The 13,625-nt window shown below is 39.0% G+C and overlaps 1 protein-coding gene across 1 annotated transcript in view; it reads left to right on the top strand.

Moving 5' to 3' along the window:
• lrba (LPS-responsive vesicle trafficking, beach and anchor containing) overlaps positions 1-13,625 on the top strand; it is an 817,631-nt gene that overhangs the window by 618,402 nt on the left and 185,604 nt on the right. Inside the window, exon 45 of the mRNA XM_059965020.1 lies at positions 4,034-4,153. Within this exon, the coding sequence (XP_059821003.1) occupies positions 4,034-4,153 (120 nt within the window). The remainder of the gene's footprint in view (positions 1-4,033; positions 4,154-13,625) is intronic.

Here is a 13,625-nt window from a genome sequence, read left to right as displayed (position 1 = left end):
TATTCTCGCGGGCAGGTTTGTTAGAGCTGTTAGGGAGGGTTTAAACTAACTTGGCAGTGGGGTGGGAACTGGAGTGACGGGACTCAGGATAGGACAGATGGTAAAAAAGTAAAGATAGCGTTCAGTCAGCAAGTGATGGGACTGAGTTGTAGCCTGAGTATCAAATCATTAGGGATGCAGAATCAGAAAGGATTAAGGATTATGGTACTTAAGGTGTTGTATCTAAACGTGCATACTGTAAGAAATAAGGTGGATGATCTTGTTACAATATTACAGATTGCCAGGTATGATGTTGAGGCCATCACTGAATCGTGGCTGAAGGATGGTTGTAGTTGGGAGCTGAATGTCCAAGGTTACACGTTATATTGGAGGGATAGGAAGGCCGGCAGAGGGGGTGGTGTGACTCTGCTGGTAAAGAATGACATCAAATCAGTAGAAAGATGTGATGTAGGATTGGAAGATGTTGAATCCTTGTGGTTTGAGTTAAGAAACTGCAAGGGTAAAAGGGCGTTGATGGCAGTTATATACAGGCCTCCCAACAGGCTGGGAGGTGGATCACAGGTTACAATAGGAAATAGAAAAAGTGAGTCAAAAGGGCAATGTTATGGCAGTCATGGGAGGTTTTAACATGCAAGTCGATTGGGAAAATCAGTTGGTAATGGATCTCAAGAGATAGCTTTTTAGAGCAGTTTGTCGTTGAGCCTACTAGGGGATCAGCTATACTGAATTGGATATTATGTAATGAACTGGAGGCGATCAGGGAGCTGAAGGTAAAGGGAACCCTTAGGAAGCAGTGATCACAATATGATTCTGTTCAACTTGAAATTTGATAGGGAGAAAGTAAAGTCTGATGTAGCAGTATTTCAGTGGAGTAGGGGAAATTACAGTGACATGAGAGAGGAGTTGACCAAAGTAAATTGGATGGAGCTGCTAGCAGAGCAGCAATGGTGTGCGTTTCTGAGAAAAATGAGGAAGGTGCAGGACAAGTGTATTCCAAAAATGAAGAAATACTCAAATGGTAAAATAATGCAACCATGGCTCACAAGGGAAATCAAAGCTATTGTAAAAGCAAAAAAAAAGGGCAGACAACAAAGCAAAAATTAGTGGGAAGATAGAGGATTGGGAAGTTTTTAAAAACCTACAGAGAACAACTAAAAAAATCATTAGAAGGGAAAAGATGATATATGAAAGCAAAGTAGCAAATGATATCAAAGTGAATAGTAAAAGTTTTTTCAAATATCTTCAAAATAAAAGGGAAATGAGAGTGAATATAGGACCACTAGAAAGTGAGGCAGGAGAAATAATAGCGGGGGACACGGATGGCTGATGATCTAAATCAGTATTTTGCATCAGTCTTCACTGTGGAAGATGCTAGTAGTATGTCTGACGTTGTGTGTTAAGGAAGAGAAGTGGGTACAGTTACTGTTATAAGAGAGAAGGTGCTCAAAAAGCTGAAAGACCTTAAGTTACATAAGTCACCCGGACCACAGGAACTGCACCCTGGGGTTCTGAAAGAGATAGCGTTAAAGATTGTGGTGACATTAGAGATGATTTTTCAAAAATTATTAGACTCTAGCAATGTGCCAGAGGACTGGAAAATTTGCAAATGTTACTCCACTCTTTAAGAAATAAGGAGGCAGAAGAAAGCAAATTATAGGCCAGTTAGCCTGATCTCAGTGGTTGGGAAGATGTTGGAGTCAATTGTTAGGGATGAGGTGATGGAGTACTTGGTGACACAGGACAAGATAGTACAAAGTCAGCATGGTTTCCTTCAGGGAAAATCCTGCCTGACAAATCTGATGGAATTCTTTGAGGAGATTACAAGTAGGATAGATAAAGAGGATTCAGATAAAGAGAATTCAATGGATGTTGTATACTTTTTACTGTCAGAAGGCCTTTGACAAGGTGCTGCTCATGAGGCTGCTTACCAAATGTAAGCTTACCCATGGTATTACAGGAAAGTTACTAACATGGTTAGAGCACTGTCTGATTGGTAGGAGGCAGCGAGTGGGAATAAAAGATCCTTTTCTGGTTGGCTGCCAGTGACTAGTGGTGTTCCGCAGGGGTCGGTGTCGGGACCACTTCTTTTTATGCTGTATATCAATGATTTAGATGATGGATTAGATTGCTTTGGTGGAGGGGCAGGTAGTGTTGAGGAAACAGGCTGCAGAAGGACTTTGACAGATCAGGAAAGTGGGCAAGAAAGTGGCAAATGAAATACAGTGTTGGAAAATGCATGGTCATGCACTTTAGTAGTAGAAAGAAATATGCAGACTATTTTCTAAACAGGGAGAAAATCCAGGAATCTGAGATGCAGAGGGACTTGGGAGTCCTTGCAGGTTGAATCAGTGATGAGGAAGGGAAATGCCGTGTTAGCATTCATTTCAAGAGGTTTCAAATACAAGAGCAAGGAGGTGATGCTGAGGCTTTATAAGACACTGGTGAGGCCTCACCTGAGGTATTGTGAAGAGTTTTGGGCCCCTCATCTTAGAAAAAATGTGCTGGCATTGGAGGAGGTCCAGAGGAGGTTCACGAGGATGATTCCAGAAATGAAAGGGTTTTCATACGATAAACTTTTGATGGCTCTGGGTCTGTACTCGATGGAATTGAGAAGGATTGGGGGTGATCTCATTTAAACCTTTCAAATGTTGAAAGGCCTAGACAGAGTAGATATGGAAAGGATGTTTCCCATGGTGGGAGAGCCCAGGACATGAGGGCGCAGCCTCAGGATAGAGGGATGCCCTTTCAAGACAGAGATGCAGAGAAATTTCTTTAGCCAAAAGGTGGTGAATCTGTGGAATTTGTTGCCACATGCAGCTGTGGAGGCCAGGTCATTGGATGTACTATATTTAAGGCAGAGATTGATAGGTTTTTGATTAGATGTGGTATCAAAAGTTACGGGGAGAAGGCTGGAAACTGGGGTTGAGGAGGAGATTTTAAAAAAAAGGATTAGCCATGATTGAATGGCTGAGCAGACTTCATGGGCCAGATGTCCTAATTCTTCTCCTATGTATTATGATTTTATGGTCTTATAACTCTTAATTCCCCTGCTATACAAAAATCTGTCTAATTTTGTCTTAAGTAGATTTAATGATACAACCTGTACTGCTTTCCTGGGCAGAGAATTCCACAGATCCACTACACTCTAGGAGAAGCAGTTTCTCCTAATCTCTGTCCTAAATCTCTTCCCCCAAATCTGAGGTAATTTCCCCCTAGTTCTAGTCTCACCTACCAGTGGAAACAACTTCCCTGCCTCTACCTTTCATTCATAATTTTACCTGGTTCTATAAGATTCTCGCTCATTCTTACTCATTCAATACTCAACTCCATTGAGTATAGTCCATGTGGCTCAATCTCTCCTCATAGGCTAACTCCCTCATCCCTGGAATCATTTTGATGATTCTCTTCTGAACCACCTCCAAAGCCAGTATATGTTTCCTTAAATAAAGAGAGCAGAAGCACATGCAGTACTCCAGGTATGGCCCCATCAGTTGTTGCATAACCTTCTTGTTCTTAAAATCAATCCCTGCAGTAATGAAAGCCAACATTCCAGTTGTCCTTTTCATAACCTGTTGCGCCTGCAAACCAACCTTCTGTGCTTCATGCACAAGCGCTCCCAAATTCCTCCGCACAACAGCGTCCTGCAATCTTTCATCATTTAAATAATAATCTTGTGGCGACCCATTTCCTGGCACATCCGAACCGGCTCACAATTAGATAGCCTACGAGGGTTTGCGAGCACAGAGCTTTGGAGCCTCTGCGCCACTTGGGGCAGGTTGAGGGAGGCTTAAAAGTGAGGCTGAGGATTTCGAATAAAGTTTTTCCTTCGACTGCAGTTACCGACTCCGTGTCGTAATTTTAGCGCTGTGTGTAGCACACCGCTACAATCTGATCTATTTTTCCTCCCAAAGTGGATGACCTTGCATTTACCTACATTGTGTTCCATCAACCAACCATTTATGGTTAATTGTGTTTTTTAATATAGGACTGTTGTTTTTCATCAAAAATTTTAATTTAATCATTTCCCTTACAGGAGCCGTTTACTACCTTATTTCTAAACCTCCAAGGAGGAAAATTTGATCATGCTGATAGAACATTTTCTGCAGTGTCCAGAGCATGGCGCAACTGCCAGCGTGATACTTCTGATGTAAAGGTATGTGATAATATGTTTATATATTCTAAAATTATGTATTGAAGGTCTTAAGCATTGTTGGAGATATCTACTGTACAGCAAGTAATTTCCTTTGCTGTTTCTCATTATGATGAAATTTTATAAATTCAATGGCCAGAATAGATATTCTAATTTGTGTATTGTATCATCATCTCCATAACTATCGCCTTCATCTCAGATTTACTAAATTGGATAAGTCAGGATTTTTGGATATTTAGCAAATATCTTTAATCATATTAGCAAAATTTGACTTCCTAATGGCTTATTCATTCTCACTTGAAATTGTGCACCTACATGTTTAAATCCAAACTCCCTTTTGGCAATTCTGAATTCAGTAGTCTCATTGACTACTTAGACACTGAGCTTATCTTTGAAACCAAAATTCAGTCTATCTTCAAGATAGCCCATATTCATCTAGAAATTTCAACTCATTCTCATCCTCAGGACAGCTGACATCTTTACACATACTGCCCTCACTGCCAAACTTAATATTACTAGTTTTATGATATTACACAAATACTAACTCATCCTGATTGTGATTATATTCATGTGTGGTGCTTAATTTTGCTTGCCTTTTATCCTCATTCACACTCACTACCACTGGCCAACTTATTCCAAAGAAGTCTATTTTTAAATTTTGTTATCAGGATTGGCAAAAACATCTCCACAATCTCCATCAACACAGCAGCACCGCAGGGATGTGTACTTAGCCCCCCCGTTCTACTTACTTTACACCTATGACTGTGTGGCCTCTACTTGTTCAGGAGTCTGCGAAGATTTGGCATGTCAAAAAAAAACATTGGCAAACTTCTATAGGTGTGTGGTGGAAAGTGTGCTGACTGGCTGCATTATGGCCTGGTATGGGAACACCAATGCCTTTCAATACCTACAAAAGGTAGTGGATTTGGCCCAGTACATCACGAGTAAAACCTCCCAACCATTGAGCACATCTACATGAAATGTTGCCGTGCATAAGTAGCATCCATCATCAAAGATCCTCGCTGTCTAGGCCATGCTCTATTCTTACTGTTGCAATCACATAGAAGATACAGGTACCTCAGGACTCACACCACCAGGTTCAAGAACAGTTAAATCTCTTCAACCATCAGGCTCTTGAACAAAAGTAATTAGGTACACTTATTTAAGTACTCTGTTATATTGTTATTTCATGTTTGTTATTTACTGCTATTTATTTATATCTGCTTTTGCATAGTTTGTTTACAGTTGACAGTTCCTGATGTTTACAATTTACAGTTACTGTTCCAAAGATTTGCTGAGTATGCCTGCAGAAAAAGAATCTCAGGGTTGTATGTGGAGACATGTATGTACTCTGATAATAAATTTTACTTTGAACTCTGAACTTAGATTACAAAATACCTAATGACTTTATTCTGGCTTTTATGCTGTTCTCCAGCCAGTTGTCAAATTGATTTGCCTTACACACACTCCACATTTGAGCCTTATCTAGTATTAATTTTTTGCTATCCTCTCTTCTTGTATCCAAAAAGGAGTTGCCCTTAAATCTTGCAGTTCTCCTCCATGTCCTCAGATTCCTCATTGAGATCCACTTGTCAAACTTAACTTAAGTCATTTCTCATTCCTACTCTTTGAATTTATCTGTTTTTTAATCTTCTGTCAAGTTTTCAAACAATATACATATTTTGTTACATCATTGATTTAACACAAAAGCATTTATCAATTTCAGCAGTCATTAAAATTTTCCATGGTTGTTATAATTTTTCCTAGTGCTTTCGAAGATTAGATGATTACCATTGTATTGCTATCTGTCTGATAATGGCAAGAGTGCTATAAGAACCATCCATGTTCTCTCTTTCCCCTGGGTAAAATAGTTTGTTGTAGCAATGCTACTTGCTTTACAAAACATGAATTGGATAAAATCTAGCAACAGAGGCTGACACACTGGAGTATTCAGCAGATCACAGATTTCTGGACTACAGAATTAAGACATTATGTCTTATGAATTGTGCATGTTCCTGGATAGGCTCCATTTAATAGCCATCCAGCTTGCTTTCCTTTTGAGTACTATTGATGATGTTTCTGGAACAAAGAAAAACGTACAATTATCAGTTAAAAAATAAATGTCTGTAACCACCTGAGGAGAAGATTTCATATTTCAGAAATAAAAAGCAAAAAATACTTACTTAAATACAACAATTAAACTTAGCAAATATGTGGGCACTTTTTACTGTTAATTGAAACTGTACTGTACTGTGTAATGAAAGTATATGGGTTAATTCTCTACTGATGCCTATCACATTAAGCACAAAAGGTAGGAATTTCTCCACATCTAGAATCCAGATAAGATTTTTTCCTAGGCCAATAGAAAAGTTTTGGTGGAATTAGAAGAAGAACACATAGAAAAAATAGCAGCAAAATGCTCTACTCATTAATTGACAAAATATTTTTGGTATTAATTTGCTTTGCTTTGAGAAACAGGACTAATAAGGTGGAACAGTTTAATATTCTCCATGCATTCTAACTGCATTCAGCAGCAAACTTCAAATGATTTTTTTTTGTTTAATGTATGGAGAACACAATATTTAAAAAGAGGCATATAATATAAACCGTCTGAAGAGGTAATTATCATGTTCATTTGTACTTAAAATCTATCTGTATTTTAATCACAGAATAAAGTTGCATATGCGTAACGCACAGCAATGGAGCAACTTACGCAGCATATCGAGTTTACTTCTGAGTGTACAGAAATAAACTCATATCCAGCTCATGTAAAGTTGATAGGTATTGGGATGAATCTTCTGTGGTCTTTTTTAATTTCAAAAAAAAACCTTCCTGGCTAGTGGATTGATTGATTATTTTGATTTGTTCAAGTATCAGTTAGCTGGCTTGCCTGGAGGCCAGTGGTAATCAACATTGCAGAGAATCACATGAATTGGCTGCAGGAGGAGTTCATGCCAGTAGGTATCACACTTTAATGAAGAAAGCTGAAGCATATGTGTGGTCACAACCAATTCATGTCTTTGTACCATGAAAGCCTTGGGGTTCATGATCAAAGCAAACATCTAATCCTTATATGGCTGCACTGGGATATAACCTTTGTTTGAACTTATTGGAATGTTCTAGTATTAGTGTCTTTTCACAAATTCAAATTAATTGTTTTTATAATTTTTTGTGTTGCTCAATTTTCTTGAAAGCTACTTTGATTTACAGTAATTTACTAAACATTTATCATATGATTTTACTGGAGACCCCTTATTTTTTTTACCTTAGAATAACTACTTATTCAATATTTTAAAACGTGAAATGCACTATATTTTTTGAGGGTTGGACTTTCTGATTTGCTGCATAGAGAATATTAAGGCTTTCAGGCTGTAAATTCCAAAAACACTTAAAGGTCTTGCTCCTCTATCCCTCCTTTTAAATCTTGGTGGGTGTCTTCCAAAGACATGAATACAATTTTTTAAAAAAATACTAGTAAATTTCTTGGAGCCAAACTAACTCACTTCTCCCTCAATAAAAATAATGTAAAAAGCAAATGTAGAAAAAATTAATAAATAAAAATGAAGCAAATTACAGTTTTTTAATCATCTTTTTCTAGAAAAATAATGAAGCAAAAACGATGTTTAGTTTATAACACCAGGATACCAAAGTTTGCAAATATTTCATATAATATATGAAGATAAAGTTCATTATATTTTTAATAGTTCGAAGTATCACTATTGCATCATTCAGATTGTTAACTGTCTCCCATAAATCAAAGAATAATTCAGTTTGAAAGTGAAGTGTGCCTGGCTGTTGTTAAGATAGAAAACCAAGACAATAGAATTGGTGGGGTTTGGATGTGGTTTCCATTGATGAAAGTGGCCATTTATTGGTGTTAAATGAAAGGACAGTTTGTGGCTTAACGTCTGAATGGATTTTGTGTGGACGATCAAAGCAATAACAATTTTATAGGTCAAAATCTGGTTGGCATCTTATCTATGTGTTTTCAGAAAATTAGTACTAAAGACACCATAGTTGCAGTGTGGGAGATATTTTTATGTATTCTTAGTGTGGTTATGTAGTTATGTTGGTAAGCTTTTATCCTTCTGTTACTCAACCATGTCCAGAGGAGCCAGTGTATAACACATAGCCAGGACATGCACATATTGAGCTCAAATTTCAACACAGGATCACAGGTTGAGGAAGGCTCGACAAAAATAGCCATAGTCTCGAGATCCTGGTAAAAGTCTGCTTCTCTTTGTGGTTGTAGTAAAGACTTATTCACATCAGCTGCTTTGGGGTCTAAAACCTGTTAGTTCTCGAGAGAGTGATTGGTGGATGGTGTGATAAATTCTTATATTAAGCCTCTCCGAGAACCTTCAAGGAATATAGAGCATAAAAATGGTTCTGTAGCTTCCAGTGTCAACTGCAGAATTCCCAGATTTCCCAGGGTCATTGTCAGTGCCTTTTGCCAAACCTGAAGTGTGTGGCGTTTGTCCATTGTAGTATTGAAGAATCCCAGGGGTCCAAGATGATGGTGAAAATTCGATGTAATCATCTTATTCTATTCCCTTTACTTTCCTCAGTGGCTGTACAGTGCACAAGTTGATACCGGGTTGTTATTCTTATTGGATTTATTGTCTTAATTTGACGTAGTTTATATGAATCTGGAAATGCCTATTGAGTACATTTCAAAGCTAACCGCATTACCATAAGATATAGGAGTAAAATTAGGCTATTTGGCCCATTGAGTCAGCTCTGCCATTCCATCATGGCTGATTTATTAGCCTTCTCAATCCCATTCTCCTGCCTTCTCCACGTAACCTTTGATGCCCTGACTAATCAGAAACCTAACAACCTCCACTTTAAATTTACTCAATGACATGGCTCCACAGTTGTCAATGGCAATGAATTGCACAGATTCACTACCTTCTGGCTGAAGAAATTCTGTCTTTCCTCTGTTCTAAATGGATGTCCCTCTGTTCTGAGGCTGTGCCCTCTAGTCCTAGACTCGTCCACTATAGGAAGCATCCTCCCCACATGCATTCTATTTAGGCCTTTCAACATTCTATAGATTTCAATGAGATCCCCCCTCATTTATTCTAAACTGCAGCAAGTACAGGCCCGGAGCCATTAATTGCTTCTCATATGTTAACCCTTTCATTCTTGTGAGCCTCCTCTGGACCCTCCAAAGTCAGCACATCACTTCTTACTTAAAGGGCTCAGAACTGCTCACAATATCCAAGTGAGATCTGACCAATGCCTTATAAAGTCTCAACATTACATCCTTGCTTTTATTTCCAAGTCCTCTTAAAATGAATGCTAACATTGTATGTGCCTTTCTTACTACCAACTCAACCTGCACGCTAACCTTCTGGGAATCCTGTACAAGACTTCCAAGTTCCATTGTACCTCTGATTTCTGGATTTTCTCCTTGTTTAGAAAATAGCCTTATTCTTCCTACTGAAGTGCATGATCCTGCATTTCCTTACACTGTATTCCATCTACAATTTCTTTGCTTTATCTCACAATCTGTCTAAGTCCTTCTGTAGACTCCCTGCTTCCTCAAAACTACTTGTCCCTCCACCTATCTTTGTAATGTTCGCAGTCTTAGCCACAACATTATCAATTCCATCATTGCAATCATTGACACATCATGAAAAGAAGAGGACCCAGCACTAACCCCTGCGGAACACCACTTGTCAGTCAGTCAACCAGAATAGGCCCCCTTTATTACAATTCTTTTCCTTCTGCAAGTCAGACAATTTTCTATCCATGCTAGTATCTTTCTTGTAATACCATGGGCTATAATCTTATTAAGCAGCTTCATATGTGGCACATTGTCAAAGGCCTTCTGAAAATCTGAGGCAGCAACATCCACCAATTCTCCTTTGTCTATCCTGCCTGTTATTTCCTCAAAGAATTCCAACAGGCAAGATTTTCCTTTAAGGAAACCAAGCTGACTTTGGCTTATTTTATCATGTGGCTCATAATTCTCCAAAACCTCATCCTCAGTAATGGACTCCCAACGTCTTCCTTATCACTGAAGTCAGGCTAACTGGCCTATAAAATTCCTTTTTTCTTCCTCCTTCTTAAAGAGTGGGAATTTTCCAGTATAGTATCTGGTGAAAGAATCTAGTGATCCTTGAAAGATCATTACTAATGCCTGCTCAATTTCTTCACCTTCTTTCAGAACTCTGAGAGCAGTCCATCTCGTTCAGGTGACTTAACAACCTTCACACCTTTCAGTTTCCCAAGGAACTTGGCAATTATGCTCACTTCTGCCCTCCTGAAACTCAAATTTCTGGCATACTGCTGGTGTCTATCGCAGCGAACACTGATGCAAAATACTTACTATGTTGGTACATGATTTCTTTGACCCCCCCCCCCCCATTTACCACCTCTTCAGCATCATTTTCCAGTGGTCTGATATTCACTCTCACCTCTCCTTTATTGTTTACATATCTGAAAAAATATTGGTATCTTCTTTTATGTTATTGGCTATCTTAACTTCATATTTCTTCTTTTCACTCCGTATGGCTTTATTAGTTGCCTTCTGTTGGTTTTTAAAAGCTTCCCAATCCTCTAACATCCCACTAATTTTTGCTATATTATGTCCATTCTCTTTTGCTTTTATGCTGTCTGTCTTCCCTTGTCAGCCATGGTTGCCTTATCCTCCCTTTAGAATACTACTTCATCTTTGGGATGTACCTTTCCTGCATCTTCCAGATTGTCCCCAGATACTCCAACAATTGCTGTCTTGCCATCATTCCTGCTGATGTTCCCTTCCAATTAACTTTGGTCAGCTGCAATCTCATGCTTCTGTAATTCCCTTTACTCCGCTGTAATACTGATACATCTGACTTTATTTTCTCCCTCTTAAACCGCAGGGTGGATTCTATCATATTAATTATGATCACTGCCTCCTAAGAGTTCTTTTACCTTAAGCTCCCCAATCAAATTTGGTTCATAACGCAACACCCAATCCAGAATTGCTTTTCCCCTAGTTGGCTCAACCATAAGCTGCTCTAAAAGCCATCTTGTAAGCATTCTCCAACTTTCCTCTCTTGGGATCCAGCCTCAACTTGATTTTCCCAATCTTCCTGCATTTTGAAATCCCCATGACTATTGTAACATTACCCTTTTTACATGCCTCTTCTACCTCTGTTTGTAATTTGTAACCCACATCTTGGCTACTATTTGAACAAAGGACTGTATATAACTCCTGTCATTGTCTTTTTACCCTTTCGGTTTCTTAACTCTATCCACAAGGATTCTACATCTTCTGATCCTATGTCACCTCTTTCTAAGGATTTGCTTTCATTTTTTGCCAACAGAGCCACCCCACCACCTCTGTCTATCTGCCAGTCCTTTTGATGCAATGTGTATCCTTATATCTTAAACTCCCAACTGTGATCTTCTTTCAGCCAAAACTCAGTGATGCCCACAATGTCATACCTACCGGGCTCTAACTGCACTACAAGATCATCTACCTCATTCCATGTACAGTGTGTATTAAAATAGAACTCCTTCAGTCCTATATTGATCACCTTTTTTGGTTTTACCCTGATGTTACACTTCAACACATCCCACTGACTGCAGTTTTGCCCTATCATCTGTCTGTCCTTTCTTACAGTCTCAGTACACACTGCATCTACTTGTATACCAACTGCCCCATCCTCAGCCCTATCACTTCAGTTCCCATTCCCCTGCCTGATTAGTTTCAACTCCCCCCACAGTTCCAGCAAATCTGCCCACAAGGATATTGGTCTCCCTTGGGTTCAAGTGTAAACCGTCCTTTTTATACAAATCATACCTGCCCCAGAAGAGATCTCAATGATATAGAAATCTGAAGCCCTGCCCCATGCACCAATGCCTGAGCTACACATTTATCTGCTAAATCATCCTATTCTTACCCTCTCTGGCACATGGCATTGGCTGCTTATTCCCTTTCTCTCTCCTGACAGTCACCCAGATACCTGCGTCGTACAACTTAAGGGTGACTACCTCCTTGTAGCTCCTGTGTGTTACCTCCTCATTCTCCTGCATGAGCCGAAGGTTATTGAGCTGCAGCTCCAGTTCCATAACAGTCTCTAAGGAGCTGCAGCTCAAAGCACTTCATTCAGATGTAGTTATTAGGTAGACTGGTGGTCTCCCAGAGTTCCCGTGTGTCCCGCATAGAGTGTACCACTAACACTGGACATATTCTGAGTGCACTATGAGTGTACTAATAGACAAAGAAAGAGAAAGAATAAAACTTAATAGAAACTTACTTAGATTCTCTGCCTGTGCTCACCGAAGCCTGTTGAGCCATAGCCTCTCACACTAATGATGGCTGTTCCAACAATGACTACTCTACTTATACCTCCTCCTTTTTAGTGGCTTAAATAAAACTCACTCCTGACAAGACTTGTTCTTTTCAAGTGGCTCCTGCTTTGTTTTGACCACAGAAGTGTCACTGATTTTCTTTTCAATGGAGTATCAGCCTGCAAAAGCACTGACCACTATTATTAATCATAACTTTTAAAATCCATTTTCTTCCTTTTAAATTAATTTAAACTCCCAGGTGTCATAGTGTGGAGCTCAGTACCTATGGATCATGAGACCAGATCTGGGATTGCTCGTCCTGTAGCATAACTACTTTACCATTCTACCAAAAATACATTCTGCTAGTTACTGAGCATGTACTTAGAAATCAGTTTCTAATAGAATATACTTCACAGCAGGGAAAGTTTGACATAGAAACTAACATGATTTTCATCCTCGAAAATAAAATTTGCTATATTTGGGCTCTCACTTTAGTTAATTTAATGGTCCCAGTGAAGCATAATGGCTGTATGGTTGTTTTCTTTTTGGTTGAATTACAGTCTTATCAACATGCAGCACTCCTGCAAATATAGTGCCTTGAAAAAGTATTCAGCCCCAACCCTTTGTTCACATAAATGAGTACTACAACCAAAGTTTTGATCAATTTAACTGAGAATTTTTATTTGTGGATCATATGCTCCCTTTTTCACTATTGACCCAAAAACCAGAAGAAATTGTAAAACTAAAAATTTTGGCTAAAAACTAAATTTCAAAAACCGGAATGTCAGCAGTTCAGAAATATTCATCCCCCTTTGCTTAGTACTTAGTTTAATCACCTTTCGCAACTATGACCGTCAGTAGTCTTTTTGGATAAATGTCTGATAGCTTTGCTCTATGTGATGGAATAAGATTTGCCCCTTTCTCCTTGCAAAATTGTTCAGGCTGTGTCATGTTAGTCGGGGAGCAGCAGTGTACAGCAATCTTGAGGTCTTGCCAGAGATGTTCAAATGGATTAAGGTCAGGACTCTGATTGGGCCACTCAAGGACATCAATTATCTTCATTTGAAGTCACTTCATAGTTGCTCTTGTGGGTCATTGTCCTGCTAAAAGGTGAACTTCCTCCCTAGTTTAAGCTTTCTGGCAGAGGCTAGCAGGTTTTTATCCAGAATCTCTCTATATTTAGCTG

The sequence above is a fragment of the Hypanus sabinus genome, chromosome 3, assembly GCF_030144855.1.
Source record: "Hypanus sabinus isolate sHypSab1 chromosome 3, sHypSab1.hap1, whole genome shotgun sequence".
Lineage (NCBI taxonomy): Eukaryota > Metazoa > Chordata > Chondrichthyes > Myliobatiformes > Dasyatidae > Hypanus > Hypanus sabinus.
Note: the sequence above shows the minus strand (reverse complement) of the source record. Positions and strands in the feature narration are given on the sequence as shown.